The 17,629-nt window shown below is 43.3% G+C and overlaps 1 protein-coding gene across 3 annotated transcripts in view; it reads right to left on the bottom strand.

Moving 5' to 3' along the window:
* The window catches only part of Syn1 (Syntrophin-like 1), a 200,728-nt gene that overhangs the window by 54,029 nt on the left and 129,070 nt on the right, over window positions 1-17,629 (bottom strand). For all 3 annotated transcript variants that reach the window (XM_066730411.1, XM_066730414.1, XM_066730413.1), the window contains exon 3: window positions 13,688-13,876. In XM_066730411.1, the coding sequence (XP_066586508.1) occupies window positions 13,688-13,876 (189 nt within the window). The remainder of the gene's footprint in view (window positions 1-13,687; window positions 13,877-17,629) is intronic.

Raw genomic sequence — 17,629 nt, 5'->3', positions numbered from 1 at the left:
TCCACCGGTTATACGGGTTTACTTATTCCCTGGTACACACATACACACACACAGCATTCGTGCTTTCGCACTCGAAATGTTTTCCATGAATACCGAATGTTCCCCCACCCTCTCCAATTCGATCTTATCCCAGCGATATGAACACCCAAAGTCCTTACCATTCGCTGGCCCTTTCCCCCTCAAATTTTCACCCCCCACCCCTCCCTCCTCTCACCCTTTCGTGATTTTTCAACGCGGAATTCCTCTTCCGTATCGAGGAAATCGATTTTTCCCCGAAACGAGTATTCGATCCTCCCCACGCTTTTCTCTCCGCCGTACTTTCCCGGAGAATAAAGAATTTGATTTCATTAAGGGAGCCATAACAGCCTCCCAGAACGTGATTTAAGAAAATGATGAAAGAAGTTGCTTGGTAATGACGAAATTTCTCTGTGAGGCTGGAGTTCCTGGACAAGGGATGGTGGTGTGCTTTTCGCAGGACAGTGGTTTTCGCGAAGCGTTGAACATCGCAGCCTGAATAGCTCTGTGTTGGAAGTTTTTGCGGCTCTCTAGGAACTACCATACTCTCACCCCCTCGTGTCTTTTCTCACCCCTCTCCTTTTTAGACCATTTGCCCGCGGCTATCGTCGCGAACCGGTCAGCTCTCCTCTCACGAAATGACAATGCGGCTACAAGGATCGTTCAAACTTTTCCGCCAAGCTGCGAATTTCTGCCAACTTTCCAGCCATCTCCACATACCCCCCCCCCCCCCCCCCCTCTTCCAACAATCTCCATTAAAGCCATCATTGTGCCCCAATCGGCTAAAACCATCCGAATCGCCATACAGATACATATCCACATCCTCCAAGTAGATTCGATCAACGATTACGCAGGCCTGATTTTTAATTTCATCAATTTTCCTGAAAAGCTGAGGAGGGACGGATAATCGACGGAGTTTCGAACTAAGCTGCGAGGAATGGCCGCAAGTTCGCTGGAGAAAGAAACTGTGAGACAGGAAAAATTTGTCAAAAGGAATTAGCCAGCAAGAAGGCAGAGGTTTTCAAGCGGAATTTTTAAGTCTCTCGCTACCGCGTTATTTCCGTCCTTTGCCGAGGTCTCTGCGTCTCTGTCTTTTCTTCCTCGGCCTTGGCGCTTATCTCGACTGTCGTTTCAGCGTCGTCCATTGCGCGCTCACCGCAGCCGGTTCGGGCTAAACGTTTCTTTTCTCGGCTCGAATTAACTCGGTAAACAGATGAGCGCTTTAATTGTTTGGGAGGCTCCGCTTTGCCAACATTTTCTCCTCGACTTGAAGTGAACCATCGTTAATTCAACCCCCCCCCCCTCTCCCCTTCTCCCCTTCCACTCTCTTATCTTCCCGAGAACTGACAAGTTTCCAGCTCGACCGTGAAATTTTTATTGTTAATCTTCGGCCGAGGCAAATTTTCAGGTTTCACGTATAATTTAACGAGGAAAAAATTGGAAAGCTGTAGTAAGCTCGGTGGCGATAGTATTTTGTTTACAGCAGCGATAAATTTCTAATGATGGCGCTTAGCTTCTGTTTTAATACCGAGAACACTTTTGTTTCGAGCGTTTCTGGCCAATAGCGGAAGTGGATTATCATACTAATGGCCGAACCGCATCTCTCGGTCCATTAGCGTAATCGAGCAGTGCCTCCTTTTCCCTCGCATTTTCCAGTTCAAGCCCCGGCTCGTCCCGTTTCATCTCTCTCGCTCCCCCCACTCCTCTTTCGCTTCCATTCATCCCTCTATCATCCCCCGTCAACCCTCTCCAGTCCTACTTTTCACCAGGTCGCTCATTGTTCGAATAACAAACCAATTTCTTTGACACGCGAACGTGGGAGGAACAGAGGGGGTAGGGGTGGAAGGGGGAGAGGGAGAGAGAGAGAGAGGAATTGTCCATTTTCGACGACTAAAAGTGTATTCGTTATTCCGGGGAAACACCTGGCTAGTTTAATTACGTCGTGGTCAATCAATTAACCCCCTGCGCCACCTGCCCTGACACTTTTTACACTCTACGACATCCACTCCCAACGAAATGGCGCGTGTAAAAACATTTGTTACGTTCCATACACCACCTAATCATATTTCTCGCGTTAATTAATACCACGTGATTTATTAAGTTATTCATCAAGTTTTCCATAGCAGCACTTTTATCGCTCAACTTCCTCCCTCGGCGAAAAGAGATTTCGAAAATTCCTTCCATTACTCCAAGGAGTAAAGTTTAATATTTCTCAGACATCCGGGTGGATTTCAAATACAACCGGACAAGGAACCTTTAATAGGGTACGAGTTGTTTATCTAACGAGCTTTCATCCCCTGGACACGTCGAATATCGCCCCCGGACTGTCAGTCGAGTACACCGATAGGAACCAGAGTTGAACGAGAATCCAGAAGGATCTCCGAGCTACTCTGGCTTCCTACGGGAGAAACTTGGAAGGAAAGCGCCGTCGCGGCAGCTTTTGTTCCAGCAACTTTTACTCCGAGTTTTGGGCACCGGGATTTACGTGCGAGAAAAGTTTTAGGAGCCCTTTTCCCTATCGATTGTAATTTATCTTGCTATATCTCCAACCGTTGAGGAAAAAACATGGCCAGCAATCCAGAAAAATAGCCCAAGCTCGCGCGTTATCGTAAATATGAATTCAATATTTCTACTATGGAAAATGAAGCAACTGAACTTTATCCCCCGCCATTCTTACCCTTTAGAAAGAGAAAACTCCTTTCTTTATTAGCGCACTTTCGATTTTTTTTCCACAAACATTACCCTTCTCCCCTTGTTCCTCCAAGTTCGATCGATTCGCCATTGATGGGACTGGACGATTTATCGAGGGTCTAATTACGAATTAATTGCGAACGATGAAACGTTTGATTAACCCGTTGACGACCAATTACGGAATAACTCGTCGTTGGTGGTCTTGTCCAGAACATTGGCTACTGGTTATCTCGTAGAAACTTTACTGGCTATTTTCGTGCAGCTAAGATTGGATTCTTAGACTATAATGGTTATCTGGAATAAGTGGCTTCTCGAATTGGAGATAAAAATAAAGGCTGGTTTGTGTCAACGGAAAATTTTTAAATTGCCTGCCATATGACGTAGAAAAATATGTGCTTGGTTTTAAGAAGAAGCAACAAACCTTCCCTCTCTATGCTTTGCAAACATTTATTTTAATAAAACTATACGATTTCACACACGAGAAATTGGCTGCGAACGGAAATTAGACATATTAACTAGATGAATTTAAGTGAGGGACATTTGTCCTGCTTTGCGAGGTGGTTATCTAATGACAACCCATCGACGATACCGTAAAGCACGTGGGAAATTGGTTTATTTTGTTGCGCCTATTGTACGATATGGTAAATCTAGCCTGAGAGGAGCCCACTTCTCATCTATGGTCAAATTTTACAATAACGACCTCGTTACAATTACAACGGCACGTTGTTTACCAGATACCGGCGTATTTTCCAGCCAGAAATTATCCTGGCCCATATTTTAGCGTCCCCTACCCACTATGCTTTCCTCATATACCACGAAACAATCGCGAATGCATTATGCGATCCGATTTGTCAATTAACTCAGCGATAATCATCCAATCCTACAGTAATATCGTTAATATCATACCCTGAACTAATAATAGCCTCTTTCTCTCCCCAGAGAATCGCCTATAATTTTCAAAGTTTTGCACCTCATCCACACACCCCCCCCCCCCTCCCTCCCTCATTCTCTTTCACCCACTGAGGTGGATGAGGATGTTTCTATAAAATTGTGCAACAAAAATGTAAAAACTGTAAATAATTTTCAATCGTAAATTATTGCGAGTAAAAATGGTTTATTTCATTACCAAGGAGGATTGGTTTGTGTTGTGGAAGGAACGTTATTTGCGGTTTTTTACAGAGTTGATTTACGAGGCACAATAAGGAATTTCGCTATTCGAGGGGTTATTGGAGGGATCTTCAGGACGAATGAAAAGAGGTTTCATTCTCACGAAGGCCAGGAGAGCTTGATAGGGAAAATAAAGGCGAATCCGGAACGCGAGTAGGTTGCTTGTACGTGAGGGTGCATGGGATAGGGTGGAGGGGATGCGCGATGACACCTGAAAACGCTCACAATTGCCAATTCCCTTGGCTGAGGGACTGAGAAAGGGGTGGATTCGTTGATTTCTTTGATACGACGAAGATTGTTGTCGGCCTTATCGATTGGCGAGGTCGATTCGCGAGAAACTGGCAACAATGGACGCCATGAGAGCCCCGTGAAATCCAAGCCAAGGACCTATACAGGAAAAATTTCTCAAATTGACCTCAAATCTTCGGGACAATAACCTCGAGGAACCTTTCATCTACCCTGGCTTTATACCAATTCAATTCCAGTTTATTACATCGTGCCTTTTTAATTTATCTCACGCAACTACAAAAAATGTTATTAATTTATTCCTTTTGAGGATCGTCCTTGCTACCTACGAATCATTCCAATTTCATCAACGATAAAGGACAATCTTCCATCTCGAAATGATTCGTAGTAATGATAGAGTGACATTGGGGATTATCGTGTTGACAGATGGATGAGGAATTGGGTAGAGAGGAGGGGAGGAGAGAGGGGTGGAATAAAAATTGCAGTGGATAATACGGAGAGTAGCGATAAATCTTTCAGAATCAATTTTGGCCCATTTATTGGAGGGAAGGTTTGATCATCCGAAGGGCTTGCAAGCTGAGGGGTGGGCTTAACGAGTGGCTAGTTTGGTGAAATTTTGTGCTGGTTGCTCGTAAAAATAATCTTCTGACATTGCGATGTCCAGCTTGATGGGTGGTTAGTCGCGTCTAAAAACAATTAATGTCGTCTCATTATCGCATATGCAATGTCCCAGTCGATATCCACCGGTAATTAATCATCAAACACGACTAATAATGAAGCGTGTACGCGCCTGCCAATGTTTGCCATAACTACTTCCGACATCGCTTCGCTCGGATCCCTTATTAATTGATATTAACGAGAACCTCTGTACCCAACCAGACCCAAAAACCAAACCCCGAAGGAACCACGACTAACGGACGACAAATTTTCCGAACCAGCTCTGTAACAAACACTCGGCCATTCTTTAAAAATAATTCCTTCCTTTCATTTAAATTTAAACAAGAATTTATAATTTAAATTTACTCGCAATCCTCTCTCGATATTGCTGAACTGAATATTAAAAATTCAATGTCCATCATATTTCCTTGCACGAATTGTTTCAATAAAAAACAGTAGAGTGAGTGGGTGGGGGGAAATGAAGAGAGAATGAACCAAACGGGTTGAAGCTTTTGCAAATAAAAATGTTTTGCTTGTATAAATTAATTCTTTTTCAACAAGGAGATGAAAATTGGGTAACAGGAATAAAGCTCGGTCGAGAGAAAGAGAGAGAAAGAGGGAGAGAGGTAGATTTTTATTCTTTACAAGGTTCAGACATACGTGTTGAAGGATGTAAATATAGAAAAACGCTTGCAAGAAGCACAGTTTTACTTCATTAAAAATATAACAACGAAAATGTTTAAATTAAATTAAGAGAAAGAGAGAGAGAGAGAGAGAGAGAGAGAGTGTATGTTGGGCTGGATAAAAATTGTTCACAAACCAAGTCCAATCTCTTTGTACTATAATTGACTAAGAATTACCGATAAGATTGATACACTACTACTTATAAGTGGAGCTTTTTCTTCAAAGCTTTCAAGCACAAACACACGATAATTTCTGTCAATTTCTTATGCTTTCTGGAGCAATCTCTAGCTTTGTTTCTGATATCTATTTCAGCATCGACGAGCAAGGATCGATAAAGTTATAGCCACGAATAAAAACAGATGGCGCAAAATACAGTCACTTTCAGAAATCGTATATGAATTTCAACAGGCGAAAATTGTGGGAGGGGTTGAAGGAGAGCATGATTTTAATTGGGGGTGGTCGATGGTAGGGGATAAATAGAAATGAGACTGCGACTACACCGAGTTCAGAGTCAATTCAATTCAATCAATTGGTTGGTAGACGAAGCTTTCGCCTATTTGCATTTACCCCACCGCAACCCCTTGAACAGAGACCCGCGGCAGACGAGTCAGAAATTAATGCGTTAGCCTGCTAATTGCTAATTAAAAATACCACTGGGCGGCAACTAGCACGCGGACCTACGTCAACAGTCATCAACCGGAAAATATGGGAAACCGCGCAGTATAATATGTTTCTTGCCGAGAGGCCATCCTCTTGCACCTTTCACCAATTTCCCCTCTTCGACATCTATTTTTTAACTCGCGCGTTTGTCGATATTATACATGAAGAGTAGCCAATAATTATAATAATAATGCTATTAGAAACTACAAAACTTGGCATGAAAAGCTTCCAGTTCGATCGATTTCCAATTTATTTTCCACCGTCTGACCAATTTCGGTATTATTTCACTTATTTCAAACTAATGGCGAAAGACGGGTATTGCGAGGCTGAAGAAAGGTGGGGTTGGGAAGCAAATCAATTAGGGTGTTGATATAATTTGACAAAATTGGATAACGATGTAAATCGAGAGATTCGATGAGTGAAATTCAAGGTTCTCGTTTTATCGGAAGTCTCTTTATCCAGCCCCTTCTCTCATTATGACAAAACTTTACAAGCTATTATCGATTCAAGCGCCAAGTGAAATCATTTCATTAGCGGTGGAGCTCGACGAAAGTGGATAGTTCAATTATAAGAGGATAATAGTTTAATTACTACTTTCATTGGATTAGGTATTGGAGAAATGATGGTGAAGGGACAGGGTGGGGGTGGTGGGGTGGATCCCTGTACCAAAACTCGCTTTGTTTCCAATGCAACGGATTTGCGCAAGTGTATTCGCAAGCTCTTATTCGTCTGGCAATTCATCGCAAAGTTGCTGCTGCGGTTTGCGAAACACCCTGTAACTTTGATTACTCCGCTTGTATTTAATTTATGTTTCCCCTTTTTTCACTATGATTCCAGCAACATAACCAATTCCCCCTTTCAACATTTATCAATATTTGCCAAGCCGGATGAAACTCGTAGAATGGGAACGATAAAATACAAAAGATAAATATAATAACCGTATGTTACTCATTCTCAAGACTTTGTTTATAATCCGTACACGAGATAGTGTACGATTGTCGTGTACAAATATGAAAGTAGAAGCATACGGAATTGTTATGAGAGTAATAAGTGTCAAATTGTAAAAAAGGCGTTGGGAGGGTGGTAGGTGAGGGGAAGGAGAAAAAACATTAAGAGATGAAATTTCAGTTCCTTTCAAGGAGTTAGTACTTGAGCGAAAAGCTAGGAAGTGGTGGAGATGATGAGAGGTAAAAAAAGCTAAGCCGAGTTTTTAACGGTTTCTTCGTATCGCCCCTGGCTATTTCCACCCCATCGTGAAATAGATTGAAGTAGGCGGGGCGTGACACACGCAGCAGCCACGCACAAAGAGTGAAATGCGACTACCTTCGGTGAGAAAATTGCACCCTCCCTCCCCCTCGACTCCCTTAAATTCCCCTCAAACCACCCCCTCCGTACTACCTGGGAATCGCTCGAAAATGCAAGACGCAGCCCCCTCCCTTCCATCTACGACACCCTTTCCTTGGGGTTTCCCTCGTTATCTCGAATCCTCTGAAAATGAGAGGGTTCGTGCTACCCCATCCCTTGCTTTTCTCTTCCCTCACCCCTCATTCGATAAGTAATTCGACACTTTCCTCCGACTGTCCCCGTAATCCTTTAGCAGTAGACACTTTTGCTGAATGCAACGTTCCAAGGGATTTACTGGTTAAGGATTTAACGCTAAGATTATCCCATGAAAGAAAAAAATTACACTCCCTGTCTTTGAAAAGAAATACTTGAAATAGTTTATCATTACGAAAAAATTCTCCCTTCTTTGCAACTTTAATATACGCGTTCTCCCATCTCAAGTACGTCACAATCGTTACCAATGTAGGTACTGTATCTTAAAAAACTACTAAGACTCTAATAAACAAATAATAAAGAAGGATTATTGCTTGAATAATTGGGAATAATTTGCTCAATCTCTGGAATTCGGAATATGGCTGAGATATTTCGATGATTTTCCCTTGGATTAGAGAAGCAAAGCTCGCTATGACGAGAGAACGGAGGAACTTTTATAAGGGGGCTTAAGAGGGGGAAGGGTTGAAGTAGTTTTGCAATCTGGGCAGTAAACGCGAGGCAGGCGTGGCAGTCTCTGATGGATCGAAGCAGCGGCTCGCTTGCCTCTTGATCGAAGACGTTAATTGTCGGAGTTGAAGAAGGTCTATGAGGAATGGGGTGGGGGTAGAGCTCCGAGGGGAGCGAAGACTTGCCAGCTCCGGATAGAGTCGTCGAGGTCACGAGACACGTGTATTCGGCATCCTGGCGCGATCCTCGTTTCGCAATTTCTCGACTTGTACAGCTCATCGGGACGTTTCGGAAGTGGTGATGCGTAGAGGGGGAGGGAGTCAAAAGACGAAGCATCCGACTCCTTTTCGACAGTAGGCCCACAAACTTGTCCTCCCTCCCCAAAAACTTTCATCACACGTTACGAACTTTTATACACCAAACGACGCATGCCTCGTTACGTACGCTCGTTTGCTTCCCGATCGAGGGAAATCGCGACCCTCCCACCCCTTGCCTATCCACCACCTCCCCGACCTGTCAAACTGTACTCTCCCTTCTCCCCTCCACTCTCACCAAACTTTCCCACGCTCTCGACTCTCCCCTCCCATTGCACTCACCACGATCCAGAAAGCATCCTGATTTCTCACTGACGTGACTCGTACAAGAAACTTCACACGAGTCATCAGCTACGCTCAAACTTCCATTTCATTCTTATTATTGCTCGTAAAACTCGTGATGTGAGCAATTTTTGTCTCTTCCTTTCTCGCTGAGGAGGTAAGAGGTTTCTTTCATATGATAGTGACTAAACTTTTTTTTACTCTCGTACAGCGAGCATTCGGAACGATGGGGTGGGTTGGCGAGGGGTAGAAAGGTTCGTTACAGAGTTTCGTATGCAGCGAAACGCTTTCGGAATGTGGAAAATCTTGGTAAAAGTGAGCGTGACAGATTTCGTTTGAGTTATTGGAAGGTGACGAAGGAGCTGGAGAGGGGGTGAAGAGAGAAGTGTAGGACATTGTTCGTAGAAGCTCGTGATTTGGTTTGGATCGAGCCGGGCTCTGAGGCTTTCAACGCCACAACGCAATACCGTCGAACGTGACGCTGTTAACAGTTTCCGGAGAGTTAACGAGGTTTCGGATTCGCGGTGGCTCGCTCGGGCGTGCAGGACAATAGGACGACATTAGGGTCAGGCGCTGGGGACACCTACCCCTGGATCCAAAGGAGACATACACGACATCTACGAATACCTTTATAGCCGGCTCACCTACAACGAAATTATCCCATGGATACTCCGCCGGAATATCCTAGAAATTAGCTCAATCTCTCGAAAAGCAACAATTTTTACAATACCAGCAAAGTCTCGCCTGAAATGCTTTGTGAATTCACTAGAAATTCTCAAACCACATTTTTTCTTATGGAACTTCTATCGTTAAAAATTTGTAACTTGTTCGAAAGAGGGAGAGAGTTACAAGTAATTCACGAGTTTTGGAGTGTCTATGTCAAAACAGTAGTGGAGAGAATAAATGGGCAAAGGAAGGTTGGGTAGTAGGGGTGGTTTTGGAAATCAGTTTGCAGGGACGCTCGGTTAATAATTCTACGAGCAAACGTCTGGCGAATGCCAAATGCTGGCGCGATTTGCTTTGAGAGGCAACCTTGCGATATTCGAGCCTCTTTTGCCCGGCATCCCCCTATCCCCTCCCTTACTCCCACCATTCTGGCCTTCGCGTCGATTAATTAATATTTGTGCTATCGCGCAGTTGCAATCACTCCCTACACCGCAATCCTGATTCCCAGGGATTGCCTGGGATTTACGGGATTCACCTGGACCACCTTCTCGGTGTAGTAATCATGTTCGACTTTGCCAGCCAAGCACATAATTATTGTAAATACGAAATTCATCCGACACAAATCTGTAGATTCTACTAAAACGTACACCAGACGTTCTCGGAACGTAAATTTATCAAGAAATTGTACAAAAATTATAGAGAAAAAAAGATTGTAGAAAAAATCTTGTCTCTATTATCCACGTGTATTGGAATATTTTTGAACTCTGAAAGCTACGAGTATAAGAAAAGTTTAAAGTTTGGGAAAATAAGAAAGCGACAGTATTTCTAGGACACCCTATATACGAGGCGATAGAAACGATAAATATTGAAAAGTCCCGTAAGCAGGTGGAGCTCGAAAATGAAATCTAGCGGTGTTTAAAGCGATTTGGAGAAAATCGTAGCCAGCAGATTTTGCGCAGAGGGTAATTAGCTTTTGGACCGATATCGTTAGCTAAACTGCCGTTGGTTGAAAGCAGCAGCTGGTCGACGGAAGCTGAAATCTTGTGGCGGTATCCGGAAAATTCCGGAAACGTAGCGCGGGTCTCCGAGTGATACGCTGCTGGAAGAAGTTGCTTCGGTAGGGCAGGATGGTAGAAATGGTAGCGCGAAAAGGGCTGGGGGGTGGTAACGAGTGCTCCGAAATTGCGTCGCTGTTATCAGTAACAAGCGGAATTGCATTATGCCGGGGAAGCCCCTTTGGCGAGGCTCTCATTACGAGCTTCCAGTTGAAAATCGAGCCACAAATGCCCCTCTCCTCTTCCTCTTTCTCTCTCTATCTTCTGCACGTGCCGTTTCCCCCACAGCCCCGCACCCTCCTTCGATAACTTCCTGCCAAATTTCCTCGAGACTCGACAAAAATCTGCAAAATTCCATCGACTCCTAACATTTTTTCCCGCTATTCCGCACTCTTCTCGTTGAATGTTTTATTTATAAATTTGTAAATGTACAGCAATGATGGGGGAGTTGGATTTTTAGATTGAAATTTTGGATTATTCCAAGTTTGGTCATTGACAGGGTTGAGCAAAGAGGCTGGCACAGGACGCGCGAGGATAACGGTGGGGGTATAGCTGGGGAGGGAATGAAAGGGAAGGGGGTGGATGCAAGAGTTAAATTAGTTTCCGGGGCAAAAGCTGGCTGCCGGCTGGTTTTCAGGGCTAACCCCGTGTATAATTCCAGAACAGCTCCATCAGGCCGTAACCCACCAAGAACCTTCCCACCCCTCCTCTACGTCCCTCTTCACCACCCCTACTCTAGTCTTCGGCGAAAAGGACGCACCGTGCCACACCGGGTGGTCCTTCTCGCAGACTTCGCGGGTTGCAGTTTACCAAGTTAATTACTGTCGGATGTACTATATATATATATATATGTATATGAATGTATAGATTAATGGTACGTACCTGTGTCTCATCATCTTCGACCAATAATATTCGACACTGCTCACGAACGAGGCCACAACAAAAACTGTATCGTTTTATCGTCGAAATTCGATTAGCGGCCAAATATGCAAAACTTCTTAGCGAAAAGGAGAGTTTTCGGATTTATTTCCAGCAAGCTGCAGACAAATTAACAAACGACCTTAGCGCCGCAGTTGCACGTGGTGTGTGGCGCACAATAAAACCGGGGATGAAAGGGAAAAATAGGAGGATGCGGTGAAATTAGTAATTTACACGATTCGAGTCGGGCGCTGATTAACTTTTGGTGCCAAAGTGGTTCTGGCCGGTAAAGAGTGAAATAAAGGGGAAAAGGGAGAAGAAGAAATGGAAAAGGAAGTAGAAAAAGTGGAGGAATGTAGAGGAAAAATCGGACGGTTTGATCAACTTAATTTTGTCCACGGTATAATCAAAATGAGATTTCTATGTTTGCAGAGGGGTTATCAACGGAGATAGCGAGAATGATAATTGACCGAGGTGGTGGTCATTGGATTTGAATGTAATTTTCTATTTTTTACTTCTTCCTCGTCGTATCGCCCATCGAGGACTCCCCAATTCGTTGGTAGGTAATTTTTGATTATAATTAGGTTGGATCTGTACTTCCGGTGGACTATATACATATACATATATACGTATAACACGTATGTAGTGAAGAGGAGCGTACCGTCAGTGACAGAGATAACCGTGGTCATCTCGCCGTTCAAATTCAATTAGCCGATTCGCTTCGCTGCTCCTTTTTAATTTCCCGATAAAACTGCTCAATCGACGCTCGACTCCCTTCTCTTATTGCTATCCCTCTATTTGCCCCCGGACATCCACTCTTCATTATCCTCCTACCATATCCAATTTTTTAACCTTTCTTGTTCAATCGATAGACACACATCTACCTTTTTAAACCACCAAACTAAACTCACAAAATTGCGTAGAGACAGTATACTCGAGAATTATAGATCGATCAATATTTAATAGCTTCGGATACTTCTCGTGTTATTTTTTCACCGAAATTTGAAGCTTCGAGTTAAAAGTAAAATTGAGAATAAACTCTTTTATTGGACGTAAAACAAAACAGGGGTTTTTGATAACGATTCGTATTAATATGATCGAGTAATCGTTTAAAACAAATATGGACTAAAATTGAAAAATTTACGGATCCCTCTATTTCTAGAATTGCGGAATACCGGGGTTCGAAAAACCGAACAAGATCGAGTTATAAAACTAGTCGTAAAGATCGATAGTGCGAGATCGTAAGATTGATAAGAGATATTTTGGAATGAGTTATAAAACAGAGACGCGCGGCTAAAATGCGGAGTGGTATAAAATAAAATTATGAATTTTGTGATATCACCCGACGCTGATTTAAAGGCTGGAAGTAGATGAGTGAAAGAATGGGACGAGGAGAGAGGAGAGAAGAAAAAAATATCGCGCAGCAAACGTGGCTTAGCTAAGATACAGTTTAAAGATACAGCACGTCTCTGATTGCTTTTCTTAGCTTACGAGCTCTTCTATTTCTCTTTGTCTCTTTCTCTCTCTCTCTCTCTCTCTCACTCACAGACATTCTAGCCCAGGACACGGTTTTCTTGGCGTGTGGTAGAAATAAAAAAAGAGAGCTGAGGTGGAAGCTTTACAGAATTAAGAGCCCATTCGGCTTTCATTAAGTCGACTGTGGCCCTAAGGAAAGATAGTCAAGGCCTTTTCGTTTTCTAGGTGGATCCTGATGGCACGATGGGAGGGGGTACGAAGCCTTGTAAGAAGTTATAGGGAACCGAAGGAGGCTAAAGGTGGTTAAACGGCCCCGTCGACAGGGGGAGGGGGATGCCTGGGAGTTTCATAGTTCTTTTTCTACCCTCCTGTCAGAGTTTCGGTAGAAAAGGTATAGAAGTGGGGAGAGTGTGTCGATCGAGACTCTCGGACCAATCCTGGATACCTCCAGAGCCACTTACTACCACCTGCTCTATCCAACACGGAAAAATCACTCCTGATTCTTCATCCCCCCTCTAACCCTCACCATCTCCACCACTACTGCAGAGATTACGCCAATTTCGTAACCGAAACTGGAGATTCGATTCTATGACTGCACTATCCACTATTTTCTCAAGAATAATTCGTAAAATTTATTTCTACTCGAAGGACTATTTGGTGATTTTATTCAAGACAAAATTTGACGGTTAAAAAAAATATTAAGTTACGATAATCAATTATGGATATATTAAATGAATACAACGTATATAAATACAAGAAACATAGTTGTTGTTCGAAAGATTGCAAGATTTCTTTATTATTGTTAGCTAAATCGATTGGTGGATGCGGAGAGTAGGGATATCATGGACTTACCAGGATCAACCGAAGGATGCGTCCTAGTGAGCCTGCAGAGTTGCAGTGGTAGATAACGCGTGTCCGCCCTCGGTGGAGACTTGGGGGGCGGCGGGGTCGCACTGAGGAATCCTCTCTGAAGCTCCCAGCCCACTTCCTGAATGATCGAAGCTTTCCTGAAGTATGGCGTGACCTCCCTCAAGTACTTCACTGCAACAGAAAAGCACAGAAAATTATTGAACATCCACTTTTTACCCCATACATTCCATCGATCCCCACCCACACAATCATCGATGCTCGCCACCAGTTACCCTTTAATTATCCCACAAACCCATCGTAGACATCAATTAATCCAATTAAATCGAGACAATTTTTTCCATTACTCTTTTATTCAATAAACTTTTCAATTATTTTACAAATATGAAAAAACGGGGGTTGCTTTGTTCGTGAAAAATAAGGCAGTGGATTCTGTGGCTTGCTTCCTCTATACTCTCTCTCCTGTGGATAATCATTTTTTGTTTCTCTTTGAAACTCATTAACGATCGAGGGGGTGAGTAGAAGGGTGGTAGAAAACTAGGAAAAAAAAGAAAAGCAGGAAAAGTTTTCAGAGCCAATAGCACATTCCAGAACGGGAGGTCTTTTGCGAGCAGCTGCGGCAAGAAAAATTTAGTGGCGAACGTTCTACCCCGGTGGCGATGGCGGCTTGCTGTACGCGTGAGAAATGCAAAAGAGAGCAAAGAGAGTGAGAGAGAGGGAGCGGGACAACCGGTGGGAAAACACCCAAGTACCGGTGGCGGGGCTTAAAAATAGGAATTGGACCAAACGCTGAGACTTCACCGCCATTAAAACCATTTTCACGTACGTACAAACACTTTGCCTCATTCGCCCCGGTTTTTGTTCCGCGTGCTCCCTTTACTTGTATTTGCCATGCTATCGTTTTGCAACTGTAGCGAGATAACATCAAATTCCGGTTTTACCGAATCCACCCCCTCCTCCGCTACCCTGTACCCAGCTCCCGAAAAAATGCAACGTCGATTTATGAATTGTCTCGTTCCTACTGGGATTAACGTCGGCAATAACTATTTCTTGTCGATACGTCCATGTCAAATTGCCCCTCTTTTAATGGCCATTATTATTCTTCGACCTTTACGTTTCATGAAGAACCAATCGTTCCTATTTCGTAAATTCTATTTTTCATTAACTTTGCGCGTCGAATGCAATATTTTATTATTACGTTTATATGAGAACTTTTTCCTTAATTAACCGCTTGTTTTATAACTTTTGCTTTAGTCTTGTTTAGTAAAGAAAAAAATATATATTGATTCCCTGAGGCGCTGGTTTCTAGAGCAGGTACAGAGAACACTGGACTGGGTCACCAGGTAACTATTGCCTCTGGCGGCGAACCGTTTACCCCACTCCAACTTTTTTAATCACGTGTTATATTGTTATAACGTTTCTTCATCAAGAGTGCAACGATGTATTGGAAACATATTTCTCAAAGTTTTATGATTTCAAATTAAAGGTTTTCTCTTTGGAAAAATGGCAAAATATTTACAACAAATACTTTAGAATCGTCTAATTATCTTTTCCCCGTCTCCTGGATCACGTAGAGTGGATTTTTATCTTGCTTACCGAAATGTAACCTAATTATTAATAACTATAACTGCTGCAAACTCTGATTAACTATTTGTGGAACGATGCATCAGACGTTACCTGCTTTTCCATAGTTCCACCATTTGAATTACCACCTACATCACGCAGTTCTCCCTCCCCCCATTTATTGTTATTACCCTCGCATAACTTTCAAGCTTCATTTACCTTACGCTAAATTTCAGTGGCGCATTAATGAAAATATAAATTACAAATTAAATTTAGATTGCTAACACCATAATTAAAATCTTTCTATAAAATTATAAAACGCGCCAACAAATTAATTCCTCAATTTTCCTATAAGTAAAATTCAATCAAGGCTCTCTCTCTCTCTCTCTCTGTCCCTGGGAAAAATTATCGAAGCAAGAATGATATTTCGAAACATTGAGGGGGAGAAAGAGGAAGAAGAAATCGTGTGGATTGGAACACGAAGAAACTGCACGGATAGGCGGGGTGTGGAGGAGGGGGGGGGGGGGGATGCCAGGCATTGATCCGATATTAGGCGCCATTTCCGTGAAGCTTATCGGGAAGGGGTTTACGAGTAGCGTTTTACGGCGCCGTTTTCTCATTCGGCACGAAAAGACGCTGGCGTTTCGATGTTTCGGAATCTTCCGCGAAACGCGGCAATTTAACGAGCATCGCCGCCATATATAATCACGCCGGGCTTGAAACATCGCAGACAAATTGGATTCTGAAACGGCCTGTACGTGAGTGCCGATTCTACACGTAAGGAGAAGCGAATAGTGGGGGAGGGAGTAGAGGGTGGGAGTATAGGGTGAGCGTTACAAGAGTAGGAATCAAAAGGAGAGGGAGAGAGAGAGAGAGAGAGTGTGCGTGTGTGTAAGAGAGAGAGAGAGAGAAGAATCGAGAATGGGTATAGACTGAAGGATACGGGACTTGATTGACCATGGCATGGGACGGGAATGTAAAACATACGGGAATGATGGAAATGGTGAAAATGGATGGTAGTTTGGCTCTCTGTGGCCATGCAGATATCAAATCGCTTTGCCGGCGGCAAATAAGTATGCGTGGATCGAATTTCCGCGCAATTTCAATGGGATATCGTTGACAGTAGCTTGTGTGTGTTAGCGCGTATGTGGGTGCAGGTGTGTGTACGTTGGCGCGGGGAAAGAAAAGGAGCAAACTTCGGAGCACTCCACCGGATATTAAAAATATCTTCCGCTGCCAGCCAACGGAGATCGACTTCCGGCTGCCAGGATGTTTTACTCCATTTTCCCTGCCATCCGAGGTCGATTGGCCTCTCGTGTTGCGACAGCCCTTCAACGGCCACTTACTTTTTCACCCAATTCACCCCTATCCCCTCCACGAGCCAACAACACCGATGGCCTATCGATTCTTCCTTGCCCATTTTCTTCGTTATCCCCATTTACCGATCTCTTCACTTTTTTCCCCCACTTCATCGAGAAAAACCAAGTCCATTAATTATTGCAGCGTACGAGCCAATGACAGCAGTAATAATAAAATTCCGATAGAACAGCGCAGGGGAACGAAAAAATAGCCTTGCTTTTTCTCACTGACACATTTTCTTGCGTGAGCTCGTCTTTAATCCTATGAGCTAAAGGAGGAGTAATCTCTCGTAAGTTTGGGAAAAGATAGGAAGCGAGGTGAAGTTGATCGACGTTAATCTTGCTGCGTATCGGGAAATCAAAGGAAAATAGGGAAGAAAGGCATGCAGGATGATTGCTAATCTGGTTATATCGGGATCTTGCCACTTTTTGTTCTCCATGGTGGACGGGGAAGAGGGGAGGGGGGGGGGGGGGGTGTCCGAGGCACGTACTGATTATCCTTATCGGAAGATCACCATGTGATCTGCCACCCCATTGGACATTGGGGTGTCTCGAGTTATCTCGAGTCGTCCCTTACGTTTAATCTCTCGACTCGCACCATATCGGCTTCATGTAGCTCTACCCAATTTAACTCAAGTTAGTTTAATTTACTTTATTTACGTGCTGTATTACTTTATATTATTTAATTATCTCGTACTATTTTGCTGTACATTCAATCTTCCTTATTTCATGTCACGCCGTGCGTATACAATCCTTTATTGTTATGTAACAAAGGATTGCGTAACTGGGTTTAGATTTCAAGTGTGTTTGCTACTCACTGTACCGAGAATACCGCTAATTATTTAATTGTTACACGTTCTTTTTAATTGCTACCCCAGTGTTGTCGACGATTTATAATAATAAAGAAATCGATACATATATGTACATCTTCTCTTTACCGTTAAACACTTCTCTACACCCCAACGCGAATTCCTCCAACTATAAAATCAACCCTTGACTCAACATC

Source organism: Prorops nasuta, unplaced genomic scaffold, assembly GCF_024137725.1.
Source record: "Prorops nasuta isolate Cenicafe-Biocafe unplaced genomic scaffold, Cenicafe_Pnas_1.2 PNAS00008, whole genome shotgun sequence".
Classification (NCBI taxonomy): domain Eukaryota; kingdom Metazoa; phylum Arthropoda; class Insecta; order Hymenoptera; family Bethylidae; genus Prorops; species Prorops nasuta.
Note: the sequence above shows the minus strand (reverse complement) of the source record. Positions and strands in the feature narration are given on the sequence as shown.